Source organism: Paracoccidioides brasiliensis, assembly GCF_000150735.1.
Source record: "Paracoccidioides brasiliensis Pb18 unplaced genomic scaffold supercont2.6, whole genome shotgun sequence".
Classification (NCBI taxonomy): domain Eukaryota; kingdom Fungi; phylum Ascomycota; class Eurotiomycetes; order Onygenales; family Ajellomycetaceae; genus Paracoccidioides; species Paracoccidioides brasiliensis.
The window spans coordinates 77,886-95,998 of NW_011371363.1; the positions used below are offsets into that span (position 1 = coordinate 77,886).

At 47.1% G+C, this 18,113-nt stretch overlaps 6 protein-coding genes across 6 annotated transcripts; 4 read left to right on the forward strand and 2 right to left on the reverse strand.

Annotated features, from left to right (window-relative positions):
* Positions 1-1,057: 1,057 nt before the first annotated feature.
* Positions 1,058-3,533, forward strand: PADG_05120 (uncharacterized protein; the record flags this gene model as incomplete). Its single annotated transcript, XM_010762303.1, has 6 exons — positions 1,058-1,860; positions 1,923-2,028; positions 2,092-2,739; positions 2,841-2,922; positions 3,015-3,294; positions 3,377-3,533. The coding sequence occupies 6 exons, from the start codon at positions 1,058-1,060 to the stop codon at positions 3,531-3,533; spliced, it is 2,076 nt and encodes a 691-aa protein (XP_010760605.1).
* Positions 3,534-4,316: 783 nt separating this feature from the next.
* PADG_05121 (uncharacterized protein) lies at positions 4,317-4,982 on the reverse strand (the record flags this gene model as incomplete). Its single annotated transcript, XM_010762577.1, has 1 exon — positions 4,317-4,982. One exon carries the CDS (start codon positions 4,980-4,982, stop codon positions 4,317-4,319), a length of 666 nt encoding a protein of 221 aa, XP_010760879.1.
* Positions 4,983-6,259: 1,277 nt separating this feature from the next.
* On the forward strand, positions 6,260-8,106 carry PADG_05122 (uncharacterized protein; the record flags this gene model as incomplete). The annotated part of the gene is made up of 2 exons (XM_010762578.1): positions 6,260-6,452; positions 6,572-8,106. 2 exons carry the CDS (start codon positions 6,260-6,262, stop codon positions 8,104-8,106), a joined length of 1,728 nt encoding a protein of 575 aa, XP_010760880.1.
* Positions 8,107-9,504: 1,398 nt separating this feature from the next.
* PADG_05123 (uncharacterized protein) lies at positions 9,505-14,072 on the forward strand (the record flags this gene model as incomplete). The annotated part of the gene is made up of 3 exons (XM_010762304.1): positions 9,505-10,815; positions 10,915-13,668; positions 13,773-14,072. 3 exons carry the CDS (start codon positions 9,505-9,507, stop codon positions 14,070-14,072), a joined length of 4,365 nt encoding a protein of 1,454 aa, XP_010760606.1.
* Positions 14,073-15,390: 1,318 nt separating this feature from the next.
* On the reverse strand, positions 15,391-16,407 carry PADG_05124 (tubulin-binding prefolding complex subunit PAC10; the record flags this gene model as incomplete). The annotated part of the gene is made up of 4 exons (XM_010762579.1): positions 15,391-15,480; positions 15,643-15,876; positions 16,061-16,310; positions 16,385-16,407. The coding sequence occupies 4 exons, from the start codon at positions 16,405-16,407 to the stop codon at positions 15,391-15,393; spliced, it is 597 nt and encodes a 198-aa protein (XP_010760881.1).
* A 369-nt stretch (positions 16,408-16,776) lies between these two features.
* Positions 16,777-17,735, forward strand: PADG_05125 (uncharacterized protein; the record flags this gene model as incomplete). Its single annotated transcript, XM_010762580.1, has 2 exons — positions 16,777-17,046; positions 17,133-17,735. 2 exons carry the CDS (start codon positions 16,777-16,779, stop codon positions 17,733-17,735), a joined length of 873 nt encoding a protein of 290 aa, XP_010760882.1.
* Between the last annotated feature and the right edge of the window lie 378 nt (positions 17,736-18,113).

An 18,113-nucleotide genomic window follows, 5' to 3' on the forward strand; every position in this document is an offset into this window, starting at 1 on the left:
CACCACCCAATGCAAGATCCTGCCGAAGCCATAGCTCCCAAATCTCCGATTTGCCATTTTTCTTTTTGCTATACTGGCCTTGCAAATTCCCCCAGTGGAAAGTTGAGAGCTCTACTTCGGCTTTTTATTAGATCCTCGGGATTGATACGCTGAATTGAATGGGGAGTGGGATCTAGATGCAATGGCTAAACCCGGTCGGCGATTCGGTAACTTTTCCAACGCTCTCGGTGCTTAATTAGCTCAAACACTTCAACCGATTTTGACAACGGACAAAAAAAAAAGGATAAAACAGATTTCCCGTGATAGGCCAATACCATTCCTCTTTCGGCCCGTTAATTTACTTCGAGAGAAGAAAGGTTACGTAAACTGACTGGACAGCTTTCAATTGGAATCTTGGTAAACATTCCCGGTGTTCGATTGACTTTCAATATGCTTTGTGGGCTTCACCGACATCAGCACGGTAACTATATGAGCCTGCTAAAATTTGTATCACCGCCATAGTTATATGCTCAATCATTAATCATAACCTTCCTGATATCGAACGGGTACAGGTTGTGTTGGATTTCGCCAGGTCCGTCACGCCTTGAAGCGGTAGCGAACTCTGCTGTAGCTACTGAGAGCTTGCAAGGCTTCACTCGCCTGATGTATAGATTTTTGCTAGATATGCCGAATGGGGTTCATATGTTGCAATAGGCTAAAACACGGGAGTTCGGCAATGCGCCGTCATCTGAGGGGTAAATTCACCACCTCCAAATTACACCAACTTTCGAACCAGCGTTTCTGATACTGGACCTCGGGGAAATATTCTGACTCCAGACGCCCGCCCCTGGTTGGCTGGGTCCAAAGGATGTTAAACATCGACGCCCTGAGACGGTGAACTTCCCGCCGCGGACGAAAGGCGCTGGAATTGACTTCAAAAGATGCACACGATTGCCGAAAACTGTGATAATATAAGTCTGTTGTTCTCACGCTTTAACACCAGAAAGCCTGACTTTCACCGGTCAATTGATGTTTCCGAATTCCAAATTTTGAGATTGACAGAATAACTGAGCATGAAATGGCGAACAAGACCGATTTCAGCGCAGCACTGAAGCCAGCAGCCCCGGATGGAGCTACGATTCTCGCAAATGAGAGGGCTCGATCGTCAATTCCAGTCCATGAGCTCTCACAGCATCTTTTGACCTCTGAATACCTTGAACAGCAAAATCGTGTCCTCAATGTTCTCGAGAGTGATCCCCTCTTCAAAAAGACAAATCAGGCCAATCTTTCCCGCCCGGACCGATATTTGCTAGCATTAGCCAGAAGCAAGAGAATCCGCCAGTTCCAGGACAAATTTAGATGGAACAAAGACGGCTACAGCATGGCAGCCAGCCTATGCGACGATGTGCTCCCTTATCACCTCCACACGTCTATGTTCACCACAACGGTTGCTCAACAGGGAAGTGAAGCACAAAAGGCGTACTGGATGCCCAAGATTGAAGCATGGGAAGTGATTGGGGCTTACGCGCAAACAGAACTGGGTCATGGAAGCAATGTTCGTGGACTCGAGCTGGAAGCAAAGTGGGATCCAAAAACCAAAGAATTTGTTCTTCACAGTCCGCATTTGACTGCGAGTAAGTGGTGGAACGGCACTATGGGCCGCACTGCAAACCATGTCATTGCTATTGCGCAACTGCTGCTTCCTGTTTCAGGATCTGGAATAGATACGAAGTATAAAAACTATGGACCTCATCCGTTCATTGTGCAGATTCGGGATATGAAGACGCACCAGCCACCCGAGAGTATCGTGGTGGGCGATATTGGTCCGAAGTACGGGTATGATAGCATGGATAACGGATACTTGTTATTCAATCACCATAGGTAAGGGTGCTTTGAATCCCAGCAGATCTTTGTTTTACGAAACTGACGCGCAGTATCCGCAGAGTTCCACATGATGCTATGCTAGCCGGGTATTCAAGTGTGAACCCTGAGTCTGGCGAATATACCAAGCCGAAAAACCCAGTGGTTGTATATGGAACATTGACCCATGTATGCCATGCCCAATTCCAACCGAAAGAAATGGAGTATCCAGAGCTGATTCCAATTTCCCAGATCCGTGCTAAACTTGTCATGGAAGCAAGACTCGCACTCGCCCGAGCTGTAACAGTGGCAGTGAGATATCTTTCTATACGGCGCCAGTTCAAAGACAAAGATGCACCCAATGATGCTGCTCTAGAAATAAACGTTCTAGATTACCCCACTGTCCAATTCCGAATTCTTCCCCTCCTGGCCACAACATTCGCACTCCACTATAGCGGCAAAGCCATGAGCGAACTTTACGACCGGACAAGACAGGATATCGAAAAAGCCGGAGATTTTGCCACCCTTGCCGAACTCCACAGCACCTCTTCGGGTCTGAAGAGTCTGTGCACGGATCTTAGCGCAAACGGCATTGAGACGTGTCGAAGAGCCATGGGCGGCCATGGCTTTGGGGGAGGCAGCGGCCTCGTGCAACTTAACAATAACTATCTCTCCAAACCCACTGTCGAGGGAGACAATTACATGATCACACAGCAAGTGGCCCGATATCTGATTAAAAAAGTTGGCGAACTGGTGCAGAATAACGGGGGCCCCACAACTACACGGACGGAGGAGGGTCTGAAGCGATATCTCAATTCGAAGGATAGGAAGCTCAATTTCAACGTGCTCAAGAATGATGAGGATATTGTGCACGCATTTGAATGGAGAGCAGCATATTTCGTAAGATCTTGATGACCACGATTCATTGTCCACTAATGTTTTCCTTCCAATACCCTGAAAAATGTATGTATATCCAAGCTGACCGCAAATTATCTACCCAGTCTTTCAAAGCATACGAAAAGCGAGAGATCCAGAAACAATCCTGGAACAGCCTCCTAATAGATTTCTACAGATTAAGCCGCAGTATGCTCTAAAGCCCCTTACAAATCCCCCTCCCTTCAGCATACTCCTTTTCCGTTGCGTTATTGTGTTAAATACTCACCAAAAGAAACCAGCACACTCCCAATCCATCCTCGTCATAAACTTCTACAACGCCCTCAAAAATGACGCCAATATCCCCTCCGAACAAACCCGGGAGGTTCTCTGGGATCTCTTCCGCCTTTTCGCCCTGAGCACCATGGAAACCGAATCGCGCGAATTCTACAGCTGCGGCGCGGTGTCGAACGAAGATCTCGACGCGGTTACGACTCGTGTATTCGACCTGATGCAACGTGTTCGGCCGCATGCGGTGCGGCTGGTGGACTCCTGGGCGATTCCTGACTTTCTGCTGAATAGGTGAGATTTGATTATTTCCCGTGTGCCTGATGCGAAAATAAAAATGAATGTTGGGGCATCAGCTGACGAAGGAAAATTACAGTGCGCTGGGCCGTTATGACGGTAAAGTGTACGAAGAATTGTTTGAGTTGGCCCATAGGCAGAACCCATTGAACGAGGTCACTGCCAACTCGGATTATCGGACTGATGAGTTGGTTCTTGGTAGTGGAGATGCTGGGCGAATTCTGTCCAAGCTCTAGGGGAGTTGTCTCGCTTGCAGGACCTTACCTATTGCTTTTAGGTTTGAGGGACTATATATAGAAGTGTGTGTTGTTTGATGAGAGGTTCGTGACGTGTATACATTCCATCTGAACTGTGTTTTGAATAGATATGTTCTTTGCGTACAGACGTAGCATTGATCGAACTTGGTTTCTTTTTATTTCATTACTGGATTGGTAAAAGACAATATCTTGTTTAACAAACACGTGGGTATTTGCAGCATGCCCGGCTATCCAATGGCCTAGATACCATGCATTGGGGTACAATCCTCTCCGCCGATATGTCGTACTGGCATAAACGTTAGCTGGGTTGTTTCGGGTATCACATTCACACCATGCCATCCGATAAACGATACGGCAGCTAACATGGGAGTAAAACATACCACGCGATCATGACAACAAAAGTCAATGGGAAATTATAAATCGATCGATAAAGACGGATGCCTCCGGGTATCTTGGCTGCCGAGAAGAAGATTGGATGCAATTCTCCCATTGCTGCTCGGAAAGTGCTGCGGATCTCAATATTTTCGTCCCAGTGACCCAGCAGTTGTAGTGAACAGTGACTGGAAACGGATGTTTTACAAGGGATGAACTGGAACCAACATGGTCAGATGCAAGTAAAACTTGTATGAAATCAAACAAAAGCGCACTATTAGTGTCCACTCACAGAAAACTTTGACAATGAACAAACTGAACAATCCGTACAATCCGTACAACCCGTACAACCCGAACAACCCGTAGCTCAATCTCTAATAACAATCACAGCTAAAGGTGGAAGCTCGAAATCCTCTGCCTTACAGCAGCCGTCTTCTCTTTAGTCTTCAGCCGCCAGGGCGCCTTGGAAGATAAGTTGGCTATAACCGACCGCATGGAATTCTTCCCTGAATCCGATTTTCCCTTGACCAGCACTGGTGGTATGGGCGTCTGGTCACCGCGAGCATATTCCACACCAACACACCCAGCAGAGATGGAACGGTGCGGCGAAAACGTATCACGGGACAGGATAGTTTCCCGAGTCGGTCTTCTGCTGACGTACGATTGATCCGTCTTGCGAGAGGAGGAGGTAGGAACCTCATGGAGCGGGCGGCTAACGCTCCCCTGGTGGTTCTTGTCTTTATCGCGATGGCTGACGGCGGCGTTCAGGTCCTGGCGCTGGGTGATTTCGGCGATCTCGTCCATCAGAGCTGTCTGGTAGTCATTTAGCTTCTCCTCGAGCATTGCCATCTTTTTGCGACAGATGTTGGATTTTTCGATTGCCGAGCGGGCTTCATTCTCTGCTGCCTCTGATTGCCGTATGGCGTTTGATAGTCTGCTGTTAAGAACGTCGAGTCTCTGTTTGATCAAGGTAATGTGGTCGTAGGTCATAATGAGGCCGATGATAGAGATGAAAGCAACAGCGGTCGTTATATCGCTAAAGGTCAAAGGCGCCATCGTAGAGAGTCAACGTGTTGAAATGCTGAATACGGGCAGGGCAGGGCAGTCTTTTGGGAGCATATCAGATTGGGTTGAGGGGAGTTCATATAAGGATGCCCGGGGAGAAACAGAGAGATATTTTCCACAGACTTGAGCAGGACACACGATGCATGCACGACTTGCACTGCGAGAGTGAATCAGAATGCAAGAGCAGACTTGGGGAAGCCAGCAATACAGAAGCAGCTGGATCCGGATACAGGCCGTAGACGTTGGCAGCAGCGCTCCAGCCAGCCCCCAGCCGCAACGGCAAGCACAATAACATCAGGGGGCACATCGTTGGACGAACAGCATAGCGTTGCGGACATTTATCAAGCTTTTGCCGTGGCTGCCATGTCCCCATCTCTGTTTGCCAACGGCGCAAGGAGCTCGAAGGCAGCATCATCCTCATTCACTTGCTTGCCTGCTGATAACTGCACGCCAACTCTGTTTATATGCACGGAATTGAGATTTGGTCGCCCTGTCAAATTGCAATTTATAAAGCGTCCCATTCTTGAGCATTGCGTCCAGGAGATAGTCATAGCGCCACTCTTATATCTGCCGTATATTTCTTGTAATGATCAGGGACGGAGTATGTGAAGTTGAATCAGATGAATGTCATCGCTGAGGTTCTCAAAATTGAGCCAATTAGAACCCTGTACTTGGGGTTCTTGCAAGCTTCAACAACCTTAACCTTAACCAGCACAATAAGAGATTTTCATTCCTATATTCTGTAACTATAGAAAATATAGAAAAATATAGCTTTCATGTCCAATCTAGATACTCTTACTGCAGTAAAATACTTCGCCCGTTCGTGTCGAGGGGATTTTGTTATCACCCGCAGATTTGGGTGTGTCAAGCTGCGGCAACTCAACTAACTCATTGGACGTGCCTGCATCATCACTAAAGGGCCTTCCTTGACCGCCCAACGAGCCTCCGTTGAAGCTCCCCAGCCCAGTCGTGGATAGCCGTAACCACGACCAGAAACCAACGACGTCGTCTTCCAGAGAGCAAACCTATTTATATCTATCAGCTTATCCTCCCACGATTATCGTACCACTCCGAGAGAGCTCTGTATCCTCCTATTGAACGGGGAGGACCATCGTACTCTTTGCAATCTCCCCACACTAACTACCTAGGTAGGTAGTTAGTTCACCCGCCGCACATAGAGGGCGAGCGGTTTGTCCGTGATGATCCGATCTCCCTCTGCATTCTCTATATCGTCCATTCGTTCATTGAACAGGCGATAGTTCGCAAAAATGCTTTTGATCAAAGGCAGCATTCTTTCTCCTCTGGCAATTGTTGTTTTCTGTGTGCTCTTGTTAGCTTCCCATTCCAGTTGCCAGGATGCACAGGTTCCGCTGCAGGTGGAGCCTGAACCACCCCAAGCACCAGCTACGGTCCTGTCACCAACCCCGGATCCGGCCCCAGCTAAGAAAGTAGCAGTGATCGGTAAGTGGAGTCATTTATATTACCATATATATATATATATATATATATATATATATAATAATAAATAATAAATTTGTTGCGTCCGCTTTCTTGTTGGATATTGACATTGGTTTACCCAGGTGCCGGATCTGCAGGTGCTTCTGCTGCGTACTATCTGCGACAATTTACTGATTTCTTTTCAATCCCGCTCAACCTCACCGTCTACGAGCGGGCATCTTACATTGGTGGTCGATCTACCACCGTCAATCTGTTCGACGATCCCAGTCTTCCAGTCGAGCTGGGTGCCTCTATATTTGTCGAGGTCAATAAGAACCTGATCCGAGCTACGAGGAAATTCGGTCTGAAATTGAGAGATTCAGACTTTGGGCAACCAAAGGAATCCGTTCATAGCTTGGGTGTCTGGGATGGCAGAGAGTTTGAATTTCTCCAAGAGAGGGGGGGCTTGTATTGGTGGAGCATCTTCAAGCTAATCTATAGATACGGTTGGGCACCCATGAAGACGCAGAATCTTATGAAGTCGACATTGAACAGGTTTTTGAAGCTGTACAAATTTCCATACTTCCCGTTCCAATCTCTATCCGACGCGGCTATGAGTGCTGGTCTAGCCGAAGCGACTTGGACTTCCGGCGCTGAGTACCTGAAAGACAATGGCGTATCCGAGCAGTTCGCAAGGGAGATCATCCAGGCAAGCACACGGGTGAACTACGGGCAAAATCTGCCCTTGATCCACGGCCTTGAGACGATGGTATGCATGGCGACAGATGGCGCAGTCGCTGTGGAGGGCGGCAATTGGCAAATCTTCCAGTCCATGCTTAACGCATCAAAGGCAACGGTGCATCTAAATTCCCCCGTAACTAGTATTGAGCTCTCTGGGAACAAGACATACAAAGTCACCCATCGCAACCCAGACAACACCCTTGCAGAAGACACTGTTGACCATGTGGTGATCGCCAACCCATTTCAATTCTCCAACATCTCTATTTCACCACGCCTGAAACGCCCAATCGACTCTCCACATTACGTCAACCTCCATGTCACAATTTTCGCCACCCCTTATAAACTGTCACCATCATATTTCAAAATGCCTGCCGACTCGTCTGTTCCTGAGGTTGTCCTCACCACACTCCCTCCCGATGTCAAGCTAGGCGCTCGAACTGATGGTGTTGGTCCCGCTCAATTCTGGTGCATCAGCACCCTTCAAAAAGTCCAGCCGCCAGAAACCACTCGCAACGGCCTCCCCCCTGGGCCTCACTACGTGTACAAGATATTTTCGCCAAAGCAGTTGAAAGCAAGCTTCCTAAGCCAAATCCTTGGAATTGACGGGGTGCGCCTGCTGGATAATAATTCCACTTCCAACACTGATGATGATGGCGGTGAGGCCACCTACCGCGACGACCAGAGCATAGCTGATATCTCGCCGTCACATATTAGCTGGTCTTATGAGAAGGTGTGGCAGTCGTATCCATATCTGTATCCGCGGGTTACATTCGAGGATATCAAACTGGCGCCAAACCTGTGGTATACGAGCGGGATGGAGAGTTTTATCTCGACGATGGAGACCAGTTCGTTGTCTGGGATGAACGTTGCGGCGTTGATACTGTCTGAGTGGGTTTCGAAGTTCGAGACGAAGTTGAAGAAATTTGAGGATGTATGAGGATGAGGTTTGGATATTGATCTCAGCTGGTGTATGGGGACGTCCGTTTAATCAAAACAACACTGTTTGTTCCCTTTTTTTTTTTTGCCACCCGCTATATCCCTTTTGGGAAGGGCTATCAGGTTTAAATTGGTTGAATTGGGTGTTGGGTTGAAGGAATGGCTGGCTTGACCTTTGCGCTTCTTTGTTTCTTTTGAATCAGCTGTCAAACGCTAATTATAGCTTTGACTCACTCATCACTGGTTATTATTCTTAGATTCAAAGCACTATATAAACAGATCCTATTTCTTGAAACTTCTTTTCCTTAGCTTTTTTTATTTTATTTTATTCTTATGAAGGAAAATCCTTGTTGGAAAGGAAGAATGCAAATTGCACGAATTGCACGAATTGCACGCCAACGTTTTGATAATATATTGGCGCCAGTGCGTGCTGGCGATGACGTAATCTACGAAACGGCTACTTGCCATTGAAAGCCTTATGCGGTCTGTGGCTGGTGCTTGTGGCTCGTGCACCATGTTCAGGCCATCACATGCCCCCTTTCACTCTAGGGCAAACGACGCGGCTGACATCCCGTCAACTGCCGCCTTCTACTTTCTCCCCTTCTCTCTCTCTCTCTCTTCTCTTCAACCTTATCCTCAACCTTATGCTCATCTTCTCATCCCATCCCTCTATCTGGCGATGGATTCCCCTTTCTATCCTTTCCTCCCCACCCACACCGCTAATCTATGACGTTGCGGACTGCTGAGATGGTGATGTAGATAACCCAACTACTCCGGACTCGGCCCCTTAGTTGGAAGTCCCCCCCCCCCTTACACCCTGTTGGATAAGCTGCATTTCTTGTCTTTCCAGCCAACAAAACACGCCCGCATCACCTCCCCTTTTTCCTTTGTGTGTTTATTTTATTTAGTTTTTATGTGTTACCCTTCAGCTTTGGAGATTCAGTAGATTGTTTGTTACGCTCTTTAACTTTGACCGGTTTGGCTCCCGTATCCTTCTTATCCATAGCTGCACTGAGGTAGTTTTCAAGCTGATGGTGCTCTGACTCAGGTAAGCTTTCATCCCTATCTTCTTTTGCTACGCGTACCCTTTGTTGGTATGCATTTTCCCAAAATTATATTAGCTACAACTTATCGCACTCTGCATTCGGCTATCTTATCTTATTTTAATTTAATTTTTTTTTTATATTATATTTTATTTTTTTTTTCTTGGAGAGGCTTTTCTCCAGAACCTTATATACCTCAATATAAATTTAGCGAACGGAGGTTCCGCATAATGATCTAGCTTCTCTTGAGTCTGACGACACGTTTACTCCATAGATCACTTGCTCGACCCCTAATCCTCAACCCTTCATTGCCTCCATACACAACAGCAACCACTTTTCCACCTTATCACGCAACCATGCCTCCATACGATGAATTTAGATCAAAAGTGGGGGCTGGTAGGCCCAACACTGATAGCACCTCTTCCAACCGTCTCTCCTTGAGCCACATTCCTGAACGATTAAGGATTGGGGATGACGAACAAGAGGATATGGCGGCTCCACCATCGGACACTGCTGGTCGTGCAGGGATGTTGACACACATGCATCAGTCTGTCTTCTCCATGATAGCCGCCGCAAGCTCTAAAAATGATTTCCACACCAGATTCGATGAGTACAGCGATGCGGATGAAGATACAGACCAGCCACTCAAGAACCGTTTCCTATCAAACGATGGCATCGATAGTCGGGGTGTTGATAGCCCTTCCAAAGACCAGCTTACGCAAATCGCCCATGGAGACAAGCCTTCCCCATCTTCCAAAACTCTGAACGAACGCGGTCGGTCATTTCATCGGCTAAGGATGTCAGAGGGCCAGTTTCTGAAATCCCTTTCGAAACTGCCGGGCAAGAGTAGTACGGGGAAAGAGACAACTCCTGAACCAGATGTCACAGCGTCGAACGAGCCGTCAGCTGGGGAAGCTGTTCAATTGGTGGCTTCCACGGAGGCTCCAGTGCAAGGTCTCATGCGTGAAGCGCAGGCCCGCTTTGGCGAATCTGAATCTCCACCAAACCAGACGGGGATTTCTGAAAAAGACCGTCAACGAAAGGAGTCATCACCCTCGTCACTTCTCTCCGCACGACTTATGGATATATTTGGGTTTGATAGGCCTGAAAAGGTTATATCAGAGTACCAATGTTGGCTTCTCCAAAGTGTATTGCTTCAGGGGTACATGTACATTACCGAAAGACATATTAGCTTCTACGCCTATCTCCCCAAAAAGTCCCATACCATTGTCAAGTCGGGTTATCTCTCGAAGCGAGGACGTCAAAACCCGAAATATAGTCGATACTGGTTCACGCTCAAAGGTGACGTATTGTCGTATTATCTCGATCCGTCAAACCTTTATTTCCCCAGTGGTCAAATTGACCTGCGGAATGGGATTTCGGCCAGTTTAATGGAACATAAAGGCAAGGACAAAGACGTGAGGGATTTTACGATTACGACAGACACTCGAATCTATCGATTCCGGGCTGACAGTGCCACGAATGCAAGGGAATGGGTGAAAACCTTGCAAAAGGTTATTTTCAGATCCCACAATGAGGGAGATAGCGTCAAGATATCTTTACCGATTGAGAATGTTATTGACATTGAGGAGAACCCTGTTATTGATCTTGCAGATACTTTCAAAATCCGCGTTTTTGAAAGCGGTGAGAGTTGTGCGGTTGATGAGGTAAATATACCGTCCCTCCTGAAAGAAAGGAATTTTAAAAGAAAAATGAGAAAAAGTACTTTTATATATTTGCCGCTAACGCCTCTTTTTGTCTGTTAGTACTTCTTTTCATTTTTTGAATGTGGCAAAGAGGCCATAGAAGTTTTAAAAAAATTAGTCAACCAAACGGCAGAACAGCAAATCCAACACAACGCACTTGCACCTGATTATGGCCGAGCGTCCAGACCTCGCTCCCAATCCGCTGGAGCGTATTCACCTCCATGTGGAACAACATTACATCCTGAGTCGGTCAGAGCTACCCTGCGGCCCTGGTCGCCTCTTCGCGACCGGAGTCGAAGTCCTAAGATTTCAGGACTTCGCGGCTTAATGCAGGGCCACATCTATGAACCGAATGTAGCTGGCCTTGGACAAAGAAGGAGGAGCGAGAGCATCGGCAGAGTCAATGTTGGGGACCACCCACCCGAAAGGTCTCCTGAGAGTAAATTTCAGAGCTCATCAGATTCGTTTGTTCAGTCTTTAGAACATGCAACGGAGGTGTCCGCTATCTTACAGTCGGCATGCGGGACAGCGGAGTCCGCCAGCCAGATCTTGAACAGGAGCGACGTTTTCCAGTCGCCCACCATTCATAGGCTACGGCCCTCATCATCTGAATCTGGGGATGAACCCCGGCGCCATTCAGAAGATACTACCCGCTTCGTACCATCAGGCGCAGAAGTCGAAGTTCTCAACCAGCCTCCTACAAGAACGCAGATAACCGAATCTCTTATGAGATCCGGGCCAGTTGAGCCTCTGGATGGTGGTGGTGACTCTGAACACGACCTTCAACATAGAAGTGCAGCCCGCTCTGCTTCATCACCCACTCTTCAAGAGTTAATGAAGGCTGGCAGCTATCCGTTGCAACGTGCTGCCGGATTCCTTAAAAGTCGATCAAAGCGCATGAGTAACATTCTTGCAACCGAATCGATGGGGTATTTCGAAAAAGTATCTGGCATGTGGATAGGTGGGAAGAAACACTATGGCGAGGGCCAAGCTGTTCTATCCGATGATAGGATGGTTGATCCGGAAGATGAAGAGCAAGGATGTGGACACGGACAGAGGTTCCGTGCTCATTTTGCGCTCCCTCCTTCCGAGAAGCTAGTGGCTACATACTTTGCTTATCTTCATCGAGTTCTCCCGCTTTACGGCAAGCTATATATTAGCAATCGGAAAATGTGTTTCAGAAGCCTACTTCCTGGGACGCGGACCAAGATGATCCTACCATTAAAGGATATAGAAAATGTCGAAAAAGAAAAGGGTTTTCGGTTTGGGTACCATGGTCTTGTTGTGATTATTAGTGGTCACGAAGAGTTGTTTTTCGAATTTAATACCGCAGATGGCCGAGATGACTGTGCTGTTACCCTGCATCAAAATCTTGAGTCAATTCGATACCTAGTTGAGTCTGGTTTGTTTGCACAGCAGGAAAAAGAGGAGGCTGAGGCTGCGATGGCTGAACATCAAATGCTACAGGAGGCAAGGCTCGGGGGCCTCGATGAGCAACAGGGTTCTCAAACGCTCTCTTCGTCCGTGCCATTGTCTCCCGCGACATCTCCAATTCTCTTTGATGATCCACGTGTTTCCATGGTTAATTTCAAGCCTCATGAGTCGTTAAGGATTACATGTCTGACCATTGGATCCCGTGGGGATGTACAACCATACATTGCACTGTGCAAAGGGTTGATAGCGGAAGGCCACAGACCGAAAATCGCGACTCATAAGGAGTTTGAACCTTGGATAAGACACCATGGCATTGAGTTTGCCCCAGTTGAAGGGGATCCGGCGGAACTCATGCGGATATGTGTGGAAAACGGGATGTTTACATACTCCTTCCTGAAAGAAGCATCCTCAAAGTTCAGAGGTTGGATTGATGACCTTCTCTCTTCTGCATGGAAAAGTTGTCAAAATAGCGATATCCTGATTGAATCTCCGAGCGCCATGGCCGGCATACACATTGCGGAGGCCCTCGGGATACCCTACTTTCGCACCTTCACGATGCCTTGGACTAGGACTAGAGCATATCCACATGCATTCGCTGTTCCCGAACATAAGATGGGTGGGGCGTACAATTACATTACCTATGTCATGTTTGACAATGTTTTTTGGAAAGCTATAGCTGGACAGGTGAACCGATGGCGCAAGCGAGAACTTGGTCTTCGCGGTACCAATCTCGATAAGATGCAGCCAAACAAAGTTCCTTTCCTATATAACTTCTCGCCTTCCGTTGTACCACCGCCTCTTGATTACAGCGACTGGATTCGCGTTACGGGATATTGGTTCTTGGATGAAGGCGCCAGTTGGACACCGCCAGCTGAACTAACAAGTTTCATCGAACAGGCACGAGCCGACAAGAAGAAGATCGTCTACATCGGTTTCGGCTCCATCGTTGTCTCCGATCCAGCCGCTCTCACTAAGACGATCGTGGATTCCGTACTCCGAGCCGATGTCCGGTGTATTTTATCGAAGGGTTGGTCTGACCGGCTTGGTGACCCGTCAAGCGGAAAAGTGGAAATTACCCTCCCGCCTGAGATTCATCAAATTAAGGCAGCGCCGCATGACTGGCTGTTCTCTCAGATTGATGCAGCCGCGCATCACGGTGGAGCAGGCACGACGGGTGCAAGTTTACGTGCTGGCATTCCGACGATCATCAAGCCGTTCTTTGGGGATCAGTTTTTCTTCGGGTCCAGGGTTGAGGATCTTGGGGTTGGGATTTGTATGAAGAGGCTTAACGTGAGTGCCTTTTCGAGAGCTTTGTGGGAAGCTACGCATAGCGAGCGGATTATTGTTAAGGCGAAAGCGCTTGGGGAGCAGATTCGAAAGGTACGTGGTCTTTTATCACTCTCTTAAGTTTCTGAAACGGCAACCATGCTGTAATATAATAAGCTCTGAACTCCCATGTACTGATTTCTCTCATCAAACAACAGGAAGACGGCGTAGCAACCGCTATCCAGGCAATATATCGGGATCTGGAATACGCAAAGACTCTTGTTCGACAGCGCTCCCATACCTTATCAGCTTCCCAGACCGGTGCCCTCGCAACATCGACACTGGATGAACCCGGCATTGACATACCCGACATGGGCCTCGATGACGATGGCCATGGCTCAGGCTCCGGCTCCGGTGATCCAGATTTCTACGGCGCCATGGAGGACTCGTGGACATTTGTGGGCGATGAAACGGATAGTGATCGTGCTAAGAGAAGTGGAGATCGAGAGGAATTATGACATGTGCGCAAATGAGATGGGTGTAGCTGTCATTGTAATGGTTGTTGGTTTTAATAGTGGTGGTGGTGGCGGTCGTGGGTGAGATGAAATGGATTAGAAGAGTAATATAATTATAGAGGTTTTGGGGGGTTTTGGTGTTGGTTGCTTGGAGCACATCCCCGTTTTATTTTGGTTTTACTTTTTCATTATTATTAACCCCCCTCACCCCTATACTTTTCTTGATGATGGAGTTGCTTTTCCCGATTTTTAATTTGGTCCCCCGTGTGTTTTGTCAGGGGGGGCTTATGATGAGTATGACTCTTTCTCTATTTTTATTTATTCATTTATTTATTTTTGGTTTGTTTGTTTTCTTTTAGTCTCGGCTCGACTTCTTTCCATGAACATGAAATGCCTGGAAACGATCCTTTGGGTATAATATTAGTGATAATCTTCAGGGAACGGGCGTTTTTCGTTTCTTCTTCCCCTTGCAACTGGAAAGTGGCATATGGAATATGGATGGGCAGAGGCGTATATGGATTACTTCGGTGAATTGAATTAACTCATTGAACATGCTCAGTTGATTAATGGATTGTCTTGTCTGCTTGGTTGAAGGGCAGATTTCAGCATTGAATTTAAGAATATAGATCATTGGTTATTTTGGCTGCAGCTGAGGTGGCTCTTTTCGTAAATGCATTTGCATGTTGACATCACATCGCCACGTTCGAGGGTAGATGGGATAGAGGGATATATGTGTTATATAGACAGCTTTAACAGTTTTCTTCCATTTTTCTATCTTTTAATAATCTAATTCGTTGCATGTGTTCTCCTCATCTTTATTCTGCCCTTTTTCACAGGCCATGTAATGAATATTTACCCATCCTGCTCCAATACTCTATCTACATACGAAAAATTGGAACGAGATATCAAGAACTAATCTGCATGACGTATTTAAATCTACTTCTATGTTGGTGTAGGCTATAATATTACGTACAACGTCGCTGGTATGGTATTGGGATTCAATTTGCTGTTCTTGAAACAGGGTTACTGAACGTAGAATGTATCGAGCTCCTTAACTTGAAGAGGTTAAATAAATGCTTCTTTGCCCGATGTTCTGGTTTTTTTATTTTCATTTTCATTTTTTCATTTTTTCATTATTTTCATTTATTTATTTTTTGAACCATATAGTTACTGGTATGGGTAAAAACTACAGCAAGATATATTTCTCTATTTCACTCTCAAAAACGCTACCCCAGAGTTGCCCATTAAAGAAGCCCAACACATGATCAAAAGAAAAGGAAGCAAGGAACTAAACCTCTCTGATTAATGACCGTAAGTTCCCCTAACCATCCGGCCCTGTCTTCCCTTCGTTCCCCTTTCGCTTCTGCACGACGTCCCAGTTATAGACTCTGGCCGTAGCGACTTCGAGAGTCTGGTACAAATGGCAAAAGAAAGGGAATGAAAGTTAGTGTATTTGTTTTATTATTATTACTAACGGTTAAATCTCCTCTAATCCCAGAGGAAAAGAACACCGCCATTAAGAGTAGGTGTAAGAGAGAGAAAGAGTAAGGGAAGAAAAAGGGAGGGGGCATACTGTAATCTGATCACGCAAAAACCCTAGGTCCTCCTCGCAGTTTGCAAAGCTGGCTTCTGCGGCACGCAGCTTTTCTGTTAGCAGATCAACAGCTTCTTCGATGGGGTATGCGAGCATGACATTTGCGCCGAGCCAGAGGAAGACTTCGTCTGTGTCTTCTGGCTTTATCAGGGCACGGGCGTAGAGAGTGTCGTTGAGTTCGAAGGTGGTTTCGAGAGCAGTGTCGGTGCCGGCCTGAGCATTGGTGTGAGTTTTAGATGCGGGACAAAGTAAAGGGCATTTGGAAAGTGATAGAGGAAGCAGGAAAAATAAGCACGCAAATGACATTTCGTATGTACATCTACGATATTCAAACATTGGGCCCACTGGGGGCGCTCAAAAACAGGTAGTATGAGAAAAATAAATAGTAATAGCGGACCTTTCTCCTATCCCGCAAGAACTTCACCGTCTCCAGCGTCTTCTTAATATCGGGGATCTTATCCTTCAGCCCCTGGCCGCGCCGTTGTGTATTCAGCTCCATGAACTGGTATTTCGATATCATCTCCTGGAACGAGCGCAGTGTCGGCTCTACGTCCGCGCGGGAAGAGACGTAGTCCGCGACATTATCGACGAAGGGTGCAACGGGAATACCGCGCGGATTGGTGGTTGACAGGTCGACGGGGGGTTTTCTTCATTGGAGAAAGTTCACTTGTTAAATTGGGGATAAATGTTAATTGTGTCTGGGAACAACGGTTGCACGCACTTCTCTGCCTGTTTGTCGCTCATGATGGGATGCTGTGGTTGGTTTAAGAGGGGGCAGCCCCTCTCTCCCGTCTATTTAGCTATTTAAGGAAATTAAGAAGGAGAAAGTATAGGCGCTACAACGTTGGGATATAGGGGTTGGTGGAGATTGATATGAAATAAGTAAATAAATACGTCGCCGAATAAATATTTAACTATGTGGTTAGGTTCACGGATGAAGAGCAAAATGACGTCTTTGAGCATCAACACCTTTTTTCTTTTCGAGTTCAACTACCAACATTCAATGCCAACCACTACGGAGTACAACCATCGCCATGCAAATAAAGCAAATATCCATACATTATAGCTAGTCCTGATGTAAGAAATGGTGCTTAACACCTGTTTATATCCAAAATGGTCCTTCTTGTCATCACTCCAGCGATAGCTTCCGCCCTCGATGGCATCCCAGCGTCAACTCGCGACGAGCTATCCCTACCCACTCCCACCAGCTGCTCTGCTATATCACATACGCAGCTTGTTACTCTATCCAGACATCTTGTGTCCAATCCGAGATTCATAGAGAAAGGAGAAGGGGATGCCAATAGATATGGGGGGTCCACTCTCAACTCCCTCCTGAAGGGCACCAGAGTTTACGTTCCCCCTCCTCCACCGAAACCAGAACCTGTACGTTAAATCATTCCCAGTTACACAACACGCATGCACAGACATATATGGGACGTGTATCTCTAACCTCCTTCTAACGCATACAGACACCCGAATACCTCGCCCTGAAAGCCTCCCTTCTCGCCGAAGCCGAAGCAAACAGATACAATGCCCTCCTCCACTCAACTTCTACCCACCCCTCCCCCTCTCGACTTTGGGCCCTCAACGACAACCAAAACGACCCCCTCACCCCTTCTCTCGTCCTCAACATCCTCGTCTCAATCCTCTTCACGGGCTTCGCAAGCTACTGGGGCCTATCCAACTACCGCATCCCGACCTTCCTGACATTTACATCGTCGCCGTCACCGTCGAATCCTGGCGCTGTATCCTCGCAGCCTGCACGGGTGTTCATTTCACTGCTTGTTGCACTGGTGGTGGGCGTGGCGGAGGTGGGTGTTTATGCGCTTTATCTAAAGAAGGTGGAGTTGGCCAGGAGGAAGGAGAGGGCGATTGTTGAGAGGAAAGTGGTGGTTGGGGAGGTTGGGGTTGGTGATGGTGATGGGAATAGGGGCGGTAACGGGGATGACGGTGGAGTCAGGATTGATGGGAAAGGGGAGAAGGAGGAGATTTGGGGTAGGGGAGTGAATGGTGGGGTGAGGAGGAGGGTTCAGGAGCGGTGGAAAGGGAGGGATGTGGATATGGAAGGGTAGTAAGTAGCTAGGTGAGTGCTGGTTATTCCCTTCCCTCATCCTGTTCAAGGCTCCTTGGTTACTGAATGCTACATGTAACAGGTAGGAATTCTCAATAATATACTAAAACAGAGGTGATTTGTTTTTTTTTTTGATAATTTTATATCTCCATTTATCATTCATTTGTGCCATTAATTCGCGCTGTCAGGATTGCTGAAAAGCCTCAGATCTCATCATTCCAATCATTTGAAGGGAATCTGGAACCAACACCCAAGCAGAGTGATAATGTCATCCCGTCTATCGACAGTGTGGTATATATCTACATGCATGCACGCTCCCACACACACACACACAGAAAAAAAAAAGAAAAAGAAAAAGAAAAACAAGATAAAAGCAAGC